This window comes from Barbus barbus (assembly GCF_936440315.1).
Source record: "Barbus barbus genome assembly, chromosome: 33".
Taxonomy (NCBI): domain Eukaryota; kingdom Metazoa; phylum Chordata; class Actinopteri; order Cypriniformes; family Cyprinidae; genus Barbus; species Barbus barbus.
This window is the reverse complement of record NC_136761.1, coordinates 14526842-14546040: the sequence shown is the minus strand read 5'-3', so window position 1 is coordinate 14546040 and position 19199 is coordinate 14526842. Positions and strand designations below refer to the sequence as shown.

At 35.0% G+C, this 19199-nt stretch overlaps 1 protein-coding gene across 1 annotated transcript in view; it reads right to left on the bottom strand.

The window, feature by feature from the left end:
- The window catches only part of LOC306853444 (rap guanine nucleotide exchange factor 2-like), a 104202-nt gene that overhangs the window by 60474 nt on the left and 24529 nt on the right, over nt 1-19199 (bottom strand). The window contains exons 2-4 of the mRNA XM_079390864.1: nt 15090-15160; nt 12911-12967; nt 5785-5868 (exon numbers count right to left, since the gene is read on the bottom strand). Of these exons, the coding sequence (XP_079246990.1) occupies nt 5785-5868; nt 12911-12967; nt 15090-15160 (212 nt within the window). The remainder of the gene's footprint in view (nt 1-5784; nt 5869-12910; nt 12968-15089; nt 15161-19199) is intronic.

Below are 19199 nucleotides of genomic sequence, written 5' to 3'. Positions count from 1 at the left end.
AAACGGCACGCATCCAGGAGCTCGGCTTTTTCCGGAGAGTATCATAAAGCTGTATTTTTCTTTTATTAATATGATAAAACCAAAGACTTTTTGGAGATATGAAGGATGCAGTACTACTCTATAGGTACTCAAGATTAACATGAGAGTGGGTGAAACTGTGTGTGTTAGGTCCCCTTTAACATTTTTAAATAGATACACATGTGACCCTGGACCACAAAACTAGTCATAAGTAGCACATGTATATTTGTAGCAATAGCCAACAATACATTGTATGGGTCAAAAATATTGTTTTATTATATTATTTATATTATATTCATTTTCTTTTATGCCAAAAATCATTAAACATTAAGTAAAGATCATGTTCCATGAAGAACTTTTGTAAATTTCCTACCATAAATATATCCAAACTTAATTTTTGATTAGTAATTTGCATTGCCAAAAACATTGCTTCAAAGGCAAAGATTTTCTCAATATTTAGATTTTTTTGCACCCTCAGATTCCAGACTTTCAAATAGCTGTATCTCGGCCAAATATGGTCCTATCCTAACAAACCATACATCAACGGGAAGCTTATTGATCAGCTTATTGAACTCCACTTGCAATGTGGCGTTAAAATGCAAAGTCAGAGAATGGCATTTCTCGACCCCATTCCCTCTTCTTCACACAATCATTTTACTTCACTAAACGCAAGAAGAAAATAAATAGGAAAAAAGGCAAAACTAAACTTAACTAAAATAATTAGGGAAAAGGCCAAAGATAATAAAATAAAATAAAATTTGCATGCTGCTTTAAACATTACATTAGTAAAACGACACTTACTGTTGTATAGCTACTTGTACACTGTATAGGTTACTGTAGAAACGCAGCTGGCAGATATAGTAAATAGCTATTATAGTTAGACTAACAGGTGGGATTCCCTCTACATAGATTGTTCCTCGTTATAAGACCACACACAATGAGCACTCTGTGTTGTAATGCTGTATGACTTCCCTTAGAAGCTTCTATTCAAATACAAAACCTCAAGATTTAGTGTTTTCACTTATCATTCATGATATACCGTAGTTGATGATACGGTGGGTATAGTCTGAAACCACACTGAAAATCAGGGATTCCAAGTCTAATTTAAACTGCAAAATGCAATAAGAACAGAAAAATGGAATACATTTTCACCACACTTACAGATTATAATTTTTTATTTTTTTTTTTAGATGTGCTTAGGAAAAAAACACAAAAAAAAACACCTTGAGCACAACTAAATGAAAAGAAATGGGGGAAAAAACTCTGGCTTATAAAATCCCAAGGTCTAAAAATAATGATTCTCTGTAGAAGCCAACCAAAAAAAAAACCCTGTAAAAATTATATTAACACCAGCCATTCACACAAAGTATATTAACGTCAGACACCGCACCACATTCTTTGGGAATTGAACTCCCGGTGAGACACGATGCCCACCCAGTCGGCCCCTACATTCCATATTACACAACATTCTGGGTGTCTGGAATGTGATTCTGTGAAGAACGTGGTAGGCACACACACACACACACACACAGCAAAGAACATAGGGGTCTCCAAAGTAAATAAGACTCTTTTTCATCTCTCCATATTAAGCAGAGCAACGATTAAAGAGCTGTTATGCAAGTGCTGTTGGTGGGAGAGGGGAGAAGGGATACATTGGAAGGCTTAAGGACATGCTGAAGTACAGTAAAATGGTAATGCAATAACAGGATTCTACTGTAACGCTTCCGTGAGTGCTAAACAGCTCTGCTGCCTCTCAGATCTGCACTTGCAGACACATGGCAACATAAAGCAGAGTAAACAGCATTTCAGGAGCACCAAAGCAACCCTGAACTGTTACTAGATATAATGCAGGGATCGAGATGCTTGAGGATTGATTAGCAAAGCTTGACACTTGAGGTTTGATTACTTTAACCAGCATTTTCACATTAGTATCAATAAAATGAATTATAATAAATTTAATTTAAAAAAACTAATATATATACTGTATATATTTAGATAAAATATATATAAAAAAATGAATAAAGTCTTTTAAATAGTTATTTGTTGGAAAATGTTCATACAAATATTTAAAAGTAATTTCTTAAAGTGATCTAACTGTGCAGTTAATATAAAACAGTACACAAAAAATGCAAATAAATAAATACCCGCACCTGAAGATGAGAGAGTTGTTACAAAATATGTCCAATGAAATCCATAAACAATCCCGGCTTCTTGAAAATCATGCTTTCAGTTCCATACTTCTACCTCAAATGTGTTTTTAATGGCCTTTCTTAATATTCATACCCACACACTGCTACCACACTAAACACAAACACGATTTCCTGAACGCCACATGATAATCCAACTTCACGTACGCTGCACTCTGTTCTGACAGCTCCATCTACCGCCCTCATCTTACGAGAGTATGCGCTGATGAATGTGCGTTCTTGAGAGTCAGTGGTGATCGACTGAAGCCAACATTCCTGCCTGCCTCTTACTTCCTGTGGAGCCGAGAGGGCGGGGTTGACCTCTACCCACAAACAACATGACCTCTCAACTTAACTCAAGACCTGTAGTGATCAGAGCGAGAAACACCCAGAAAAATTCTAAAGGAAAACCTGGGAATAAAAAAAAAAAAAAAAGGAACTTTGATTCAAAAACCACTATTCCAAAAAATTAAAAACAATCTTAATTAATAATAATTATAATTAATAAATAATTACAAAAAGTTAAATTCACAAACATGCCACTAAATATAAATAAAAGTTAGTTGGAGATTGAAATGCAAAGTTAAGAAATTGTGGCTAAACAACAAATGAGGCATGTTGATGCATGTAGGGAGTAACTTGTCTGGTCTGGGACTGAGTCATATATCAGATGTTGCAGATTATATTCTCATGAAGTACATTCATATCACTTCAGGGAGGAACAGTAAGGCTTTCAAAGCACTTCCATGGGAAAACCACCTGGGAGTTTGCATGTGGTTAAGTAGAAAAAGATAATAATAATAAAAAAAAAACATCTTACTGTAACTGAAAGAATTTAAAAGTTTGCATTTTATCAAAACTTTTTATCTGTAGATGAATAAAAATAAAAAAGAACCATGGAAATTGTGAGAATGTTAATGAATTTAGCTCAATCTAAAAGTATCTGGTTTGTTTTGTTAAGCCAAATTTGAATTTTTCAAATTTGAATCAACTATTTGAAGGACATGCAGCATGTAACACTTTGGTAAAATAATTTAAAAAAATAATAATTTAGTACATAAAAATTTATTAGCAAAAAAATCATTTTGTACCATGCACCATATCAAAGTATCATCTCAGCTAACAAAAATATGTTCTAAGAACATTTTCCTAACATTCTTATTAAGGTATATTTATGAATGTTCTCTGAACATTTACAATGTCACATTTTTAGCAGTTTCAAAAACAATCCTGGAACATAAATGGAATGGTCAATTTTATAATTTTGCAAACATCACAGGATCACTTTTGAATGTCCTTGTGAAACAATTAAAAAAAAATGTACTAAAGTTTTGAGAACATTAAAGACCAGACAACTTCAAACAAATATTCTATTAACATTACAAGTAGAATGTTCATAGCTTTGAGAGAATCTTGTCAGAACATTAGCCAAAGTTCTGAGAACGTTCCCTGTTAGAACAGCCATATTTGTACCATGGTAAAGCATGGGTAAAAATCTCTAGGAACTGTGATTATCAATGTTTTCCCAAGTCTTGGGGTCAGGAATAGTTAAGAAAACAATGGATTTACTGGAGGATCAGATTTAACAGAGTTTATAACAATAGAAACGATTGTTGGTAGTTAACATTGCAAAACCATTTTAAAGGGCTTGGACTTGTTGCATAAGTACTGGCATGAGTACCAGGTGGCACTGCCACCTCAAATTCAACTCTGACTTCTGCCAGCACTTTGTACACCATTATGCTTTTAATGATGGGAATAGCTGTGCAATTAAACACTTGCCTGCTGCATTTGTTATGCGTGAGAGTTTCAGATGCGATTAAACAGAAGTGTTACACAAAATCTGAATTAAAATGAGAGTGTTTTTGTTTGGAAAGAAACTAGAAGCAAATAGCACACGTCATGTGCTAAAGGAAGCCGATAAGATGTTACTCGAGATCTGGTCTGTCTCAGACAAGAATCAGTACACAGGGTAGCTGTGATGCCTCTTGGGGGAAAAAATGGCCATTTGCGAGCACTATCAAGACATTGTTTATGAAGTGCACCGCTGTCCTGTTGGTTTTCATTCACTGGACGCCTGAGTCACAGTCTATTACAGGAGCAACACATCACATCTATCTCCATGAAGCCAAACGAGAAAGCAAGGGAGGGAGAGACCTGCTTTTTTCATTGCCATGGTGATAAAATGACATATTCCCAAATGCAAGACAATTCTAGTGCATCTCTGTCAAGTGTTTTTGTGCGGCTTGCTATGCTTTTAAATTACGCCCAGTCGATGTTTCTTTCTGTATGTACCCTTAATTTCTGTCACACCAAGTTCTATGCTACAGATAGATTATAGTGTGCCAAGCAAAATATTGATCCTCATTAATGACGGTAGTCTTTTTTTGCATATGGGCCTTGCTAAAGTTATGATGTTTGCATTAGGTAACTGATTACATGCCCGGGTCAGAAATTAAAGAGATAGATCACTCAAAAAATGTAACTTCTGTCATCATTTACTCACCGTTATTGTGTTTTAAACCTTCATGACTTCCCATGAGATGAATGGTGTCATAACTGATAAATTTTACAAAATTGATACTGTTATTGAATTCAATTGTTCAATACAACATTCAATTGTTTTGAGTTGAGTAACAACACAACTGTCTTTTTAGAGCTGCTTAATAGCAGAATTAGGATTTGTCTCATAGTTGATGAAGTTGGCCTCATTAATTCTGTTATTTTCCAGTTCACTACTGTAAAGCAGATTAGAAACAATCTGTATTATACTGTACTACATAAATAAAGGCGACTTGACTTTCCTTACTACAACAGTATAATGAGACGTTTGTACTATAAACATATAAAAGTAGGCCATGCAGTTTGTCTCATATATTCAAATCTTCTGAAGCAGGACAAAAATATTTACATGATATGCTTATGGTGCTTTTTGAAACTTAAAGATAATACCCATCATGCCTCTGGGGAAAAATGACCAAGACATTCAAAATTTCTCTTTTTCTCTTCCACATAAGAAACAAAACCATACTGGTTTGAAATAACAAGAGGGTGAAACAATTTATATATATATATATATATATATATATATATATATATTATATATATATATATATATATATATATATATATATATATATATATATATATATATATATATATATATATATATATATATATATATATATATATATATATATAGTGGCTCTTTCAAGGTATTTTCATTGGATGCAAATTTTGTCCCAGTAAATTGTAAATTGGTCCCAGTCACATTTTTTGACGTGCGTATCTACACTTGGGCCATTTAAGTGGCAAACTAGGATGATGACATGCACAGAGATGGATATTTACTCTTCTTAAGGTTCAATGTTACATATTTTGTTCATAATTGAGCTTTACATTTCCAAATAACTTACAAATCATGTTCATGTTTCAAATCAGTTGTAAGAATTTTTGGAGAAAGAAGAAAGGTACAAGCTTAATATACATAACAGGTTAACTGAAAGGGTGTTCAGGGTGCATTTTCTAATTTCTAAGTGTGAATGTTTGATATTTAAAAGCATTCGGGTAAGGGACGTACCTGGAGCGTGGCAGGAACATGGACTCTTTGATGAAGACCGACCCAGAAAGCAGAATGTACCAACACGTGCCAATGTCATCCGGACTATATGAGACAGAAAGAGAAAAATGTCACACAGATTTCAACAGGAAACAAAACATGCTTATTTCTAACATGTGGTCTGCTGTATGGTTAGAGTAGAAGTAGCTGACACAGGCACACATAACATCAATGCTTAATGTAAACATTCTGTCATCATTTTTGTTCTGCAATACAGTCCTTTGCACAGACAAAAGATGAAATAAAGAGATTCCCAGAGGAAACCAGTGGACAGAGCGATCAAACGGCCAAGTGCGAAACACACACCATCTCTCTTCCTCTTGTAATTGATGCCAGTTGAAATGTGACTGCTTGATTTATGTGTGTGCAGGAAATAACACACTGACACACAGTCCCCCTTAACACTCCTTTTTTTCAGGTCACAGAGCAGTCAGAAACGTTAGACATCTTCCGAGGCATGCTGGGTCGACGCCAGAGACGTCCTTCTAGCTCCCAGCGAGCCCTGCTCCATGTCTGCCTCTCCAGTAAGTGTTAAAAGCGGAAATGTGAAAAGAGGAGCAATCCAATGAGCAGCGGACATCTTGATCACGGAGTCAGAACAGCCGATACACACTCCAGTGAGATAACAGGCCCAAAGCAGTGCTGGGGTTTATGAGCTGATAGACACTCCTAACATGAAGCAAATAACCCAGCTATCACAACCCAGCTATCACACTAGACTGCACACCTCATTATTGTACTTGCTTTTCATTTGATTTAATATGTTTTGTCTGCACTGAGATTTCTTGTATATCTTCCTCTTATCACACGATTCACTGGAATACTCTATTCTGATTGGTCAATCATATAGAGTGCAACAGTCGGGTTCCAGACAGAAAAATCCTATTTATTTTCCCCATGGGGGAATCCATTTTTTATGATACTTATAAACATTTAAAAACAGAACAAGGTTGTTAATCGATATATGCTTGCTAAAAAATCCTTCACCAAATTTGGTGTTCTCAGTCAAAAATGTCAACCCTTTACACATTTACGCCATTTTAACACCAAATCTTGGATTCAGTCTTTCATAAGCTCAGACTAATCAGTTCCAAAAAATGAATGTAACATTTGGTAATAATATAGCAACAAATGCATAATACATTTTTGCAGGCCACAAGGTGGAAAAAGTACCAGAAAATGTTTGGGAAGTTGTTAGACCCTATATGTGAATCAGTAACTCAGTTTTAGTCCAGTGTGATAACATTAACTCACGTTGTCAGGAACAGAAAATCCTCTCTGGGTCATTATTGTGTTTAAAAGTTGAAAACTACATCACCCATGATTCTGCAAAAAATCTCCTACCAATCAGAAACAACAAATGACAATGCACTCAATCTTCTCACATTTTGTTAACTATATATACAGGTTTTTAACATACATATTTTGCAATAAACAAAAAGTTTTTTTATATATATACACAATCAACAATTTTAAATGAATAGATTTTTTCGAATGCTTCATGAGATTGTAGTTCATGATTATTATTTTTTTAATTTTCAAATTTTCAGATTTTCGATTTTCAAATACTTTTTTCTTTAAATCAAAGTTTGTAATGTCATTAATCACCTCATAGCTGGTTGGTTTGGTTCATGACATATAATTTTTTAATAAAGAATTTTTGAAAATTGCTATGGGAAAAATACTTCCGGAACCAAGGCCACTCTGTTTCCTAATCTCCTCCGTCACCCATGGCAACTCCGTACATCGGAATGCTCATTCAGTAATAGAAACCGGCTTCTCTCGTATCACACTACAGAGTTGCGCTTACATTTCATACAAACGCAACTACTGGCATCTTGTGTGTCAGTTTCTGATTGCAGTAAAAATAACATCCAAGAACTTCCGTGTTTATATTTTTGTAATACAGTTTCAGCATTCGTCTTGTTGCGTATTGTAGGCTACATTGTAATGGGTAATTTCTTTTCTTAGCAAAAGATTTAGAATAACATACAGATAAAACCATAATTTGAACTAATTCACATTCACATATATTTATTTGTTGAGTAGCCACATGCAATTTCCCTTATTTAATTAACTAACATTTTTAAAAAGTGCAAATTTGTTGACAGATTGACTTCCTCATCATCTAAGTTAAAAAACACTTCTCCAAACTTCTGGATGTTTGCCCTTTAAACGAAAATCCTACACACACACACACACACACTCGCTACAACGTCTCTATAGGACTAATGAGGCAGCTCCTGGTTGCTCTCATACGCAGCACGAGTGCTGCTTGCTTTTTTCGTTCTCTTTCTACATTCCTCCCTTCATCATTGCCGCTTCTGCTCCCCTCTTTTAATAGTTTTTTCCCGAGCGTGCGCAGACAAAAACGAAACACTCAATTATTAATCAGCAGAATGCAGAGAGAGAAGGAGAGAGCGGGAATGATGGAGGGTGAGAGATGGAGAGCGTGAGGATGTTCTGCACCATGAACGGAGCAGCTCTGACTGAACTGGGTCACTGAAACACTCTTCCAACGCTCATCAAATGCTCATCAAGCACACAGCAACAGCCTGCAGCCCCTCAGGAACGACTGGGGAGCAGAAACGAGAGCAGGAAGTCGGGCAAGGTTTAGAGGAATATGGACTTCATGCATTCATCCTTGGGGGTTATTTATCTGCTAATCTTTGTTCAACCAAAAAAGGAAATTCTTGGTTTAAGGTTAAAATTATCAGACACATATTAGGAAATTGTAATATTTGTAATATTTATATAGTAAACTTGGAAAGCTTCTGCTAACATTATACAGTATTTTATTAACTGTAGCAGAAGCTATTACTACATTTTAATGGCATTTTCCAAAAGCCATGGTAAAGTTTGTGAGGGCATCAGTGGGGTGTGAACAAAAAAATTAAAATGTAAATAAAAACATATACGTTAACTGAAATGAAAAAAAAACATGAAACGAGTATATTCACAGTATATTTTAAATTGTAAACGTTTCCAACGACCTTCATTAGATATAAAGAAAACTAAATCATCTTAAATATTTAAATTATAACTGTTAACTTTGACAGCCATAAAATATTAAATTCTAAAACTAAAATAATATAGAACAATTAAGTGAGCTAGTCTAATTGCAAAGTTACTGATATCCTTACAGTAATATTTAATGAGTAGAATTATGAAGGTTTTATCATTGCAAAAATTTGCAAAATTATCTGTGTTGATATGCCTGCATTTCTGGTCTGGGCTGTGTGTTTGTGCCCAGCGGCATCTCTGATGGGAGTCCCAGCAGGAATACAGCGAGAGTGATGGGGAGAGGGAAACCTTCTCTATACCGGCTGGTGGCCATGACTGTAGGAGAGAACCCTTCTGCTGAGCTGTTTCTGTCTGTGTGTGTGTGTGTGTGTGTGTGTGTGTGTGTGTGTGTGTGTGTGTGTGTGTGTGTGTGTGCGCATCAGACCAGGGCAGAGAATGATGGATCACCCATGCCACTACAGAGCAGCACTCCTGCATGCACACACTCACATACAGACACACTTTTATGTCAATGTTGCCTGAGTACTCAAAGTTAACAGCTATTCTTACACACATAAAAGGCTTTTATAGGGCTTTATTTCTATTGAGGCTGTTCAGTGCAGATGGCAGGATGACAGCAGCCTTACCACAGTGTGAAAACACAGATGAACTCAAAGTCATCTTACTATAAATCTCACTGAGATGGTGAAGTAATAAGAAATATTGGTTAAATGGCTAATTATTTATCAGTCATTTATTTTTCTTTAAACTACTGATTATTTTCAATAGATTTTACATTTTACAATGTTTTATTTTATTTTATTTATTTTTTTGTGTGTGTGTGTGTGTGGGGGGGGTCATAAAAGTCTTTGGATGAAGTCTTTTATGATCACCAAGGCTGCATTTATTTGATACATATGGTAAAACCAGTAATATTGTGAAATATAGTTACAATTTAAAGTAACTTTTCTATATGAGCATATTTTAAATTTGCTGCTCAATAGACATTTATTTTTTATTCTGAAATGAACACGTTTATTTAGCAAGGTCCCATTAAATTGATCAAAAGTGACAGTTTAGACATTTATGATTTTAAACATTTTCTATTTCAAATAAATGTGGTTCTTTGTAACTTTCAATTCATCAAAGTATTCGGGGGGTGGGGGAATGGATCACTGTTTCCACAAACATATTAAGCAGTTTTGGTGAGCATAAGAGACTTCTTAAAAAAAAAAAACATTATAATAATAATTAATTATTCTTAACTTTTAACCAGTAGTGTAATATGTATACATACATATTTAAATAAATATATATTTTTAAATAAATATGATTTGATTTTCATTCATTTAATCCTGGAAATAAACAAACTTTATAGTATTGTGAGAAATTGAAAGCAAACAATAAAGTTATGTAAAAATATAATTCTTCACGTAAATCTTAAAAGTTCACACATCTGGTAAGTATTGCATTAAAAAAGAAAATTGGCACTATATTTACCACTCTGATATAAATCACAGAACAATCTATTTTAGTCATCCAATAAAATAGAATAATTATGTCTTCATTTATGATGTGAATGTCTAATTCTTTTTCAAGAGCATAATTAGCATGAACATGAAAAAAGTCCCGAGGTTTTCTACTTGTTTAACAAATTTAAACACTGCTTAAATATTATTTACAGAAAGCAGAAATTAATGTGTCTCAGTAAAAACATTAAAACTTTTATCACTAATATTTTTAGAAACCCCAGTGTGATATTATTGTCCTTCCAACCTGCTCAAAAATAAAGCATAAAAAGTGTGTCTTTATAGCACTTGGTAAAGCGTGATGTTTGTGTATTTGGCACTAGCGGTTCAGAGGCTGTTGCGGTGGGAGTGGTTTGTTCCTGAGGGAAACCAGCAGCAGCACATACAAGTCTGAAGATTATTATTAGTGCCGAGCTTTAAAACAGTGAGCTGTCTAATAAAAAAAAAATAGTGGAGTGAGTTGCTGAAGAACAGCGTCAAGGCTGGTGTAGCAGACTCAGTGGAGTGTTAGTACTTAAATAGTCTGCCGCTGGGAGTTTGAGAGTGTATGGATGAAAACAGCCACCTAAAACGGAGGACTGACTCACACAGTTATACAAATCCACAACTACTAGATGAACCAAAAATATAATCATTAATAAAATCATTACATCTTAGTTGATTATTCAGTATACTTTATTTTTGACAAAACATCCCATTGTTTCGGTAGTGACAGGACATTTTCGGTAGTGACAGTAATGCTTTGGTAGCAGCTTACTAATATTTTAAATATTATGGAGGGTTTCATAGAAGGATCTTAAAGGCATCATCAAATGCCCAGTTAATGATTCTTTGGGGTCTTACTAAAAAGTCTATAACATACTTTGGTTAAAATTTCTCAATGTTAGTGTAAAAAAACACCTTTTTTACCCTGTCAAAATCAGCTCTGTTTTTAGCAAGCCATTTTAGTCCATGTTGCTTTAAATGCTAATGAGCTCTGCTGACCCCGCCCCTCTCTTCCGTGGGGTGATGAGAAGCACTGTTTACTTTAGCCGCAAAACTGGCTAACTAGTACATCATTAGGAAAGGCGATTTCATAAAAAACGTTATACTCACTTCTTCTGTAGGTGAAGCTGGATCACGAATGATTCGCGCGAACAGACATTTAGGCAGATCGGGGATCGGCGCATTCCCTTCAAAACGAAAGTAACGTTAATCCTTAGTGTCTTCAGCGGCTCAGATGTCGGGAGTAAATGACGACTACTATATTCATTATTACATCCAACAACAAAACACCTCAATCGCTCAATCGGAGACATCTTGTCTTCCCCTGCACCAGAGTCCACACAATGGAGGACTGATGACAGCTCACTAAGGGCGGGTCTAGCCTTATCAATCAACTATCGTGGGAGGGGCCTGTACAGAACTACGTCATTCTGACAGGAATCTCAGAACAGCTTGATTTGAGAAAGGGGATTTTAAAATAGGGATTTAAAAAAAAAAACACTGGGTGGATTTTTATCATTATAGGATGGGTGTGTACACACACTTCCAACACACATTTGTGTTCAAAAAAAATTGAAAAGTTAATTTAGCATCCGATGACCCCTTTAATAAAAATCTAAGATTTGAATACTTAAATGTGTTTTTTGGTTGTGGGACAGCAGTTTGCACCTTTTTTTTTTTTTTGCAAAATAAATTAAAAATGCATTCTAAATGTAAGAGTTTTGAAGACAAACCTACTTTAATTTAATATGCCCATTTCAATGAAACACCAGCAAATATTACATAGAATCAACTGACCTAATTTGGCAGCAGTAATTAACAGCTCACGGCAGCAACTCCACTCTTACTCGGGCACAAAAGACTAGATGCTATCAGAGACAATGAGTAAATGAGATGTTCCAAGGGGTAGTGACCCGCGCAGGGAAGCGCACACACACTTCATCTTCCTCCAGGAGAAAAGAAAAAAGGAGTGTGAAATTGGAGGGGAGTGTCTGGGTCCACCCAAGAGAATATATATATATATATATATATATATATATATATATATATATATATACACATGTGTGTGTGTGTGTGTGTGTGTTTGAGCATGTGTGTGTTGGGCTACAGGACCAAAAAAGCAAGAAGTGTTTGGCATCAGACAAAGCCAACATAAACTTCAAACAGTGTCGAGAGGATACAAGCAAGGACTTTTTAAAAACACACATGCCAGATGAAGGGCGAATCTAAAGTGGGTCAGTGTGTCTTAGATGTTGTAGATCAATAGCTGTGCGTGTATCACCCAGAAACCCTGTATTCCTCATGTAATTTTCAGATACTAGAATACTCATTATAACACAACAGAAGGCTCATGCAGCGCTGAATATAACACTTTTGCTTCAGCGAGTTCACATCTCACCTTTGTAATTTGATAAGTCTTCTCAAAAGCGGGCTATATTTATCATTGCTTCTGGATTGGCACGGTCTTTGAAGATTATTTGTGGTTATGCATTGCACATCCTATAAAAGCTTACAGAAGCATAATGGCTTAAACAAAAGGAAATTGGATGGAAAGCATGGTTTTTACTCACTAATAGAGCACTTCGTTGGCTTCATGTCTTTCATAGCGGACGGTTTCACACATTATCCTGAAAAAAAAGAGGACGAGAGAGAGAGAGAGAACCATAAATCAGTGGCATATCCAAACTTAATGCATCCAAAAGAAGCAATGAACCTCATATTTTTGTCTGCGATTATGAAATATCGTGTTGTGAAACCAAAATGGATTTCAGGACCAAAAGTCTTGTGGGTATTCAGGTCTGGTTGGCATTGTGTTCCAAAAGAAAAACAATACAGGCTGCCTGTTGTTAAGAACAGCAAGGACAAAACCAAAGTCTGTTTGTGCATGACATATTTCAGTGTTGGTTTATGCCAGAAGTGCTGTTTAAGCACACTCGGATGTATCGCCACAGAACAAAACATTCCAAAGGACAAAAACATTTTTGACAAAAGACATTTTGACAAAAGACATTCCTTAAAGATCAGCTCGGTTGGGGGATAGAAAGTCAACCAAGTCCATCTGACACATTCCTGAGGATGTGTACAGACCACTGAAGGGGTGTTGGAGGGGTCAGGTAGGGTTTGGAATGTTCTAGAACACTGTGGTCAAGTAGCAAAGTATTATGTCAGTCGTGGCCTAATGGATTGAGAGTTGGGCTTGTAACCCGAAGGTTGTGGGTTCGAGTCTCGGGTCCGGCAGGGATTGTAGGTGGGGGTGTGAATAACCAACATTCTCTCCACCCTCAAGGGTGAGACCCTTGATCAAGGCACTGAACCCCCAACTGCTCCCCGGGCACCGCAGCAATGGCTGCCCACTACTACAAAACATCTTGGGTGTATGTTCACTACTGTGTGTACACTTGGTTAAATGCAGAGCACAAATTCCGAGTATGGGTCACCATACTTGGCCACACACCACTTCCCTTTCCCCCTTAAATATTCACGTCCCAATTATGTATATGACGTGATTTTAAGGTCGATTTAAGTGTTCAGACAACAATGCAAATACCTTAAGCCAAAACTAAAATCATTACCCCCATTAATAATCTGAATGTCTTAGTATTTAATTTGTTCCAAACCCATAAGACCGTCATTCATCTTCAGAACAGAAATTAAGATATTTTTGATGAAATTCGAGATCTTTCTGACCTTGCATAGACAACAACGTAACTGACATGTTCAAGGCACAATAAGGTAGTAAGACACTGTTAAAATAGTCCATGTGACATCAGTGGTTCAACCGTAATGTTATGAAGCTACAAGAATACTTTTTGTGCACAAAGAAAACTAAAATTTTGAGTTCATTCAACAATTTTTCTCTTCTGCCAGTCTTCCACTCGCCACGATGCATGCGGGTGATGCTGCTGTCGCAGGAGTTGGGGGTTTTCACATTGAAGAGAAGAAATTGTTGAATAAAGTCTCATTTTGTTTTCTTTGCACACAAAAAGTATTCTCGTATTCTCGCTTCATAAAATACCGGTTGAACCATGGACTATTTTAACAATGTCCTTACTACCTTTCTAAGCCCTGTACATGGTAGTTGCATTGCTGTCTATGCAGGGTCAGAAAGCTCTCGGATTTCATCAAAAATATCTCATTTGTGTTCTGAAGACGATCAAAGGTCTTTTGGGTTTGGAACAACATGAGGGTGAGTAATTAATGACCGAATTTTCATTTTTGGTTGAAATATCCCTTTAACTTGCAAAACAAAAAACAACAAACAGACAGACATGGAACTGATAAAATATTGACACTAGTGGATAACAACTAAAAGTCCAAAATTGTTATAAAAAAAGTAAAAAATAATTGTTCACAAATTATAAAAACAACAAATATTTTAACATGCGTAGCAAAAAAAAAAAAAAGTATACATATATTACAATCTGACGTTGTGCAACAAAATAAAATAAAAAATAATATAAAATTAGTAATAAATTTACACTAGAGAAAATAATAACTAAAAATAGCACTCCAAAAGTGATATTAAAAAGATAGTCTCATAATTGAATAATTCAATAATTTTATAATTCAAATTATAAAACAACAAACATCTTTACTAGTTTTGTAATAAAATAAAATAATGAATCAATACAAATACGGCAATACTGTCTTTCATGCATCTGTATGCATAACCCATGCACTCATGCATCACCTGCTTGACCTCAAAAACATTTTTTCCATCCATTTATCAAATCCTGCCTTCAGTTTTACCTCAGCTGGTGTTCCCGAAGATTGGACAGCGCTTCCATTCCATGCAAGTAGGAATAAACGATCTCCAGGTCCTGCAGGTAAGAAGAGAAAGAAAGAGAAAAGATCAAAGTCTATTCATCTGTAAAAGCACACGCTCTCCCACAATTCTCAGCAAAGGACATTTATATCACGCTGAAAAGAGTGCTACAGAAAATGGCACTGGCGAAACACATGGAGAAATGCAGTTACAGAACAAAAATGTAATCCCGAAAGACTGGGAGCAACATTTAAATGTAATTTTACTACAGCAAATAATAACATATTATAAAAAATAAATGATGATAATAAGAAAAAAAAAAAACACTATATTCTGATCGACCGGTACATTTATTTGTGATTAAAGCTATTGAAATTTACATCTGACCTTACAATACTTTTCTCTTGGATCCATTACTATTGCCCATTTCAAACCAGTTTTTAATAAATATAATTTATAGAAGTATATTGCAAACAGGCTTGGCAAGACACTACTAAACAAATAGTCTCAGGTCCCTAAATAGGTCCTTTCACCAGAGAGCGTCTCGCTTGAGATATAAGTGGTTCTTCAGACAAACCCATCACAGTGTCCATGCATCTAAGGATGAGCACACAGCGGCCCTGTCCCCTTCCACACGCACAAGTTCACTGACGCCAGAACTGTGCTCACTAAAGGCATGCTGGGATAGCGATGAGGACAAAAGAAGTTCTGTGCTCGCACACAGATGCACTTGATTATGAACTGAGAGACCCTGTGTGACAAGGAACACAAATGCAAACACACAGCTCGCCAAACATTTGCCTTCTGATATAGTACAAGTAAACCTCTGCCTCCTTGTTCTCCTATTAAGACTAAAGGATTATTTGATAAATAAGATTTGAAATGAGAGAAAGAGAAAACACATGTCAGGTGAGACTGGACCAGAACAGAATAGGTAGTATTTTTTTCATATTTTAAATATGTTGAGATGCAGATCCAGACCAGATAAAACAACAAAGCATCTTAAACGCCGTCTTTTAGGCTCTATGTTTATAAGAGGGCGAGTGACCCTATTAAATTTACACTTATACAAAGGGCAAGGTCACATGGACAAACTACACTTGAATCTAATGATGACCTCAATCTTTCGCAGTGTCAAAAGAGGCAGAATAGAAAATTACTTAAATTATGTTTTGTCACCCCCTGCTGTTAAAAGCACTACACTGCATAAAGTGTTGGTGGATATTATGAAAAATAAATTATATATATATATATATATATGTGTTTGTATGTGTGTGTGTGATAGATATATATATATATAATTATTTTTTTTTTTTTCATAATATCCACCAACACTTTATGCAGTGTAGTAAAAAAAAAAAAAAAACAACACAAATAGAACCAAAAATAAATAATGGTAATAATTTAGTAATAATGTATTAATAATTTTGTTTATAAAAAAAAATATGATTTTTATATTTTAAAGAATTATAAGACTATATAAAATAAGAATATAATGACACATGCCAAAATGACTTTTTCCCACCTACTCATTTAGTAATTTTATTACTAAATGAGTGCACAGAAGAGCTTAATTGTTTTTTTTTAATTTTCAAGTACTTGTGTATAAATACAATACTTTTCTTATATTATTATAGTAGTATAATGCTACTAAAAAAAATAAGAATTTAAAGATGTATGCCCAAAGTTATCTTATTTAATCTATATAATAATTTGATCATTTATTACTAAATGAGTGCAAATAATTACAATTATTTAAAACATTTATTATTAGTAGTAGTATTGTAAAATTGCAATTGCTAAGTTATTTTGGGTGGATTTAAGCACACCATGTCTTCTGGGTGGTTTCTAGGGTGTACTGAGTCTGACTGCTTAGAAACGCAATAGCACATTTCACTTCCACAAAGCTAAATCATTTCAGGCATCACTCATATCTGTAGCTCAAATGGTGTGGCATTTTACATGGTAACTTTAATGCGTAATGTTTTGCCCAAATCCATAACCCTAAATATGAGCATCAGTAATAGTTATGCTTGCTTTAGCCAGCACAAAAAGAACAATAAGATTGTGACAATGACAAAGGACCTTCTGGCTGAGGTGCACTACACAAATCCTCCACTAGATTTCAGGCTGGTGTAAGATTTCAAGGATTTGTGTCCAGCTCTTTCGGCTCCTCTTAAAGCCTCTACTGGCTGGAATGAAGCTCAACCAGACCACTGTGGCTTTCTTTTTTCACCCCCTCAAATATTACTAAATTCAACATGGAAAGAATGTGCAGAACCCCATTTCTTCAGTCCCAGTGTCCCCATGAGGAGTTTTCCCTCCTTTATTTTCTCTGCTCTGCCAGGAGCTCATAATGAGACCACTACAAGTTTGCTCTAAATGAACAACGAGAAGGAAGAGTTTTGAACTAATATACTTACATGTGATAAGAGGATTGTACCTGTGGTAAAATCTTAATGTTGAAATTAATATATGCCTACGTTTATTCAAAAACTGAATGAATGAACAAACATACTGTAAGTGAGCATTTTCTTTCTCTTTTATGCTCTGTTTGACTGACATGAAATATTTTACATTGTTGCTGTCGACTAAAACTCTTAAAAAAATTGCTAATTGATATACATCTGTACTGTATTAAAATGAAGGAATTTTCCACTTGATTATTTATTTATTTTAGTTTTACCTACATTTAGAATTTTGGAGTTGTGTTTTAGAGTGAACAAAAATGTCTAAAATAAATGGATAATATCCTGGTAGATTTATTATTATTATTATTATTATTATTATGGTTGTTATTATGGTTTATTATTATTATTTTTAACAGTGCAGAACTTAAAAATAAATTAATTAAAAACGGAAAAAAGTGTAAGTTCTAAAATGACTAAAAATAAAAATAGATACATATAAATATTAAACAAATTAATGAAAATGGCAAAAGGCGTATAACAAAACTACTAACATTTTTACTAAAATTTCAAAACATTGATTATTAATTATATAATATTATATAAATAATAATAAAATAACATTTTATAATGATATTTAAGACTAGCATTATTCAGCATTAGCATCATGCAACAAAAAAAGTGTTTGTGGTTATTGATTATACATTAAGTGTTTTAGGTTCTATCAGATATCACAGTTATGCCTTTTATTGCATGCTATTAAAAACAATCAATACTGGCATGGGGAAAAACAAAAAATCAAGAGCATCAATTTTACTGTTGCCATAATAACCAAACGGTCTTGATGCTGGTTCTGAATCATTCACACATCGTGGGCTCTGTTTACACACACAAAGCACAAGGGTGATCTGAGAATTACCACTACAACACTTTTTTTTTTTACCACTTTTACCAGTTTTTTTTTTTTTTTATAAAAGGCTGAGCCTCTGGCACAATTTTCCAACAGATGCCAGGTTCAGAGTTAAACGCCACAAGGTTTTTGCACGCAGTTTGTCCTTTCTTTAAGCATTGTGACTACTTTCTCAATCACAATATGTGAAGCCCAGGGCACTCAGCCCTCGATGCTTACGCAACTCTCGTGGGAGTCAGAGGGTGCTGTGGTAACAAGCTGAGAGACAAATACCGCTGAGACCAGGTAGAAAAGCAGTGATGAAACCGGTGAGTTATGCAAACAACAGCAGCCTTGACTCAAACCTTCACCCAACTCTATGAACAAAGCCATGAGACTGTACCTGTACAGCCTACTTCATGTGTTGTGCACACACCACAAAAGAAGCTCAGATATAATGCAGCAAATATGAGTAGAAGACCTTGGGAATGACAACAGAGACCCTATCTTTTCCAAATCGGTTTCCAACCATGACAAGCAACAGAAAACTCAGTCTGGACAAATATAATCAGTTCAAAATAATGCTCAATGTAATTCTGTATTAATAATCAAATATTTTCTGACTGATTGTTGTGTCTTTATTTTTGTGTCGGGATTATGTATTTTTACTTCAATGTGGAGTGACTTTTTTTTTTGCACTGGAAACATATTAGACAGTGGTCAAGGAATAGTTTACCTACAAAAGTAATATTGTTCATAATTCACACACACACACACACACACACAAAATAAAGTAA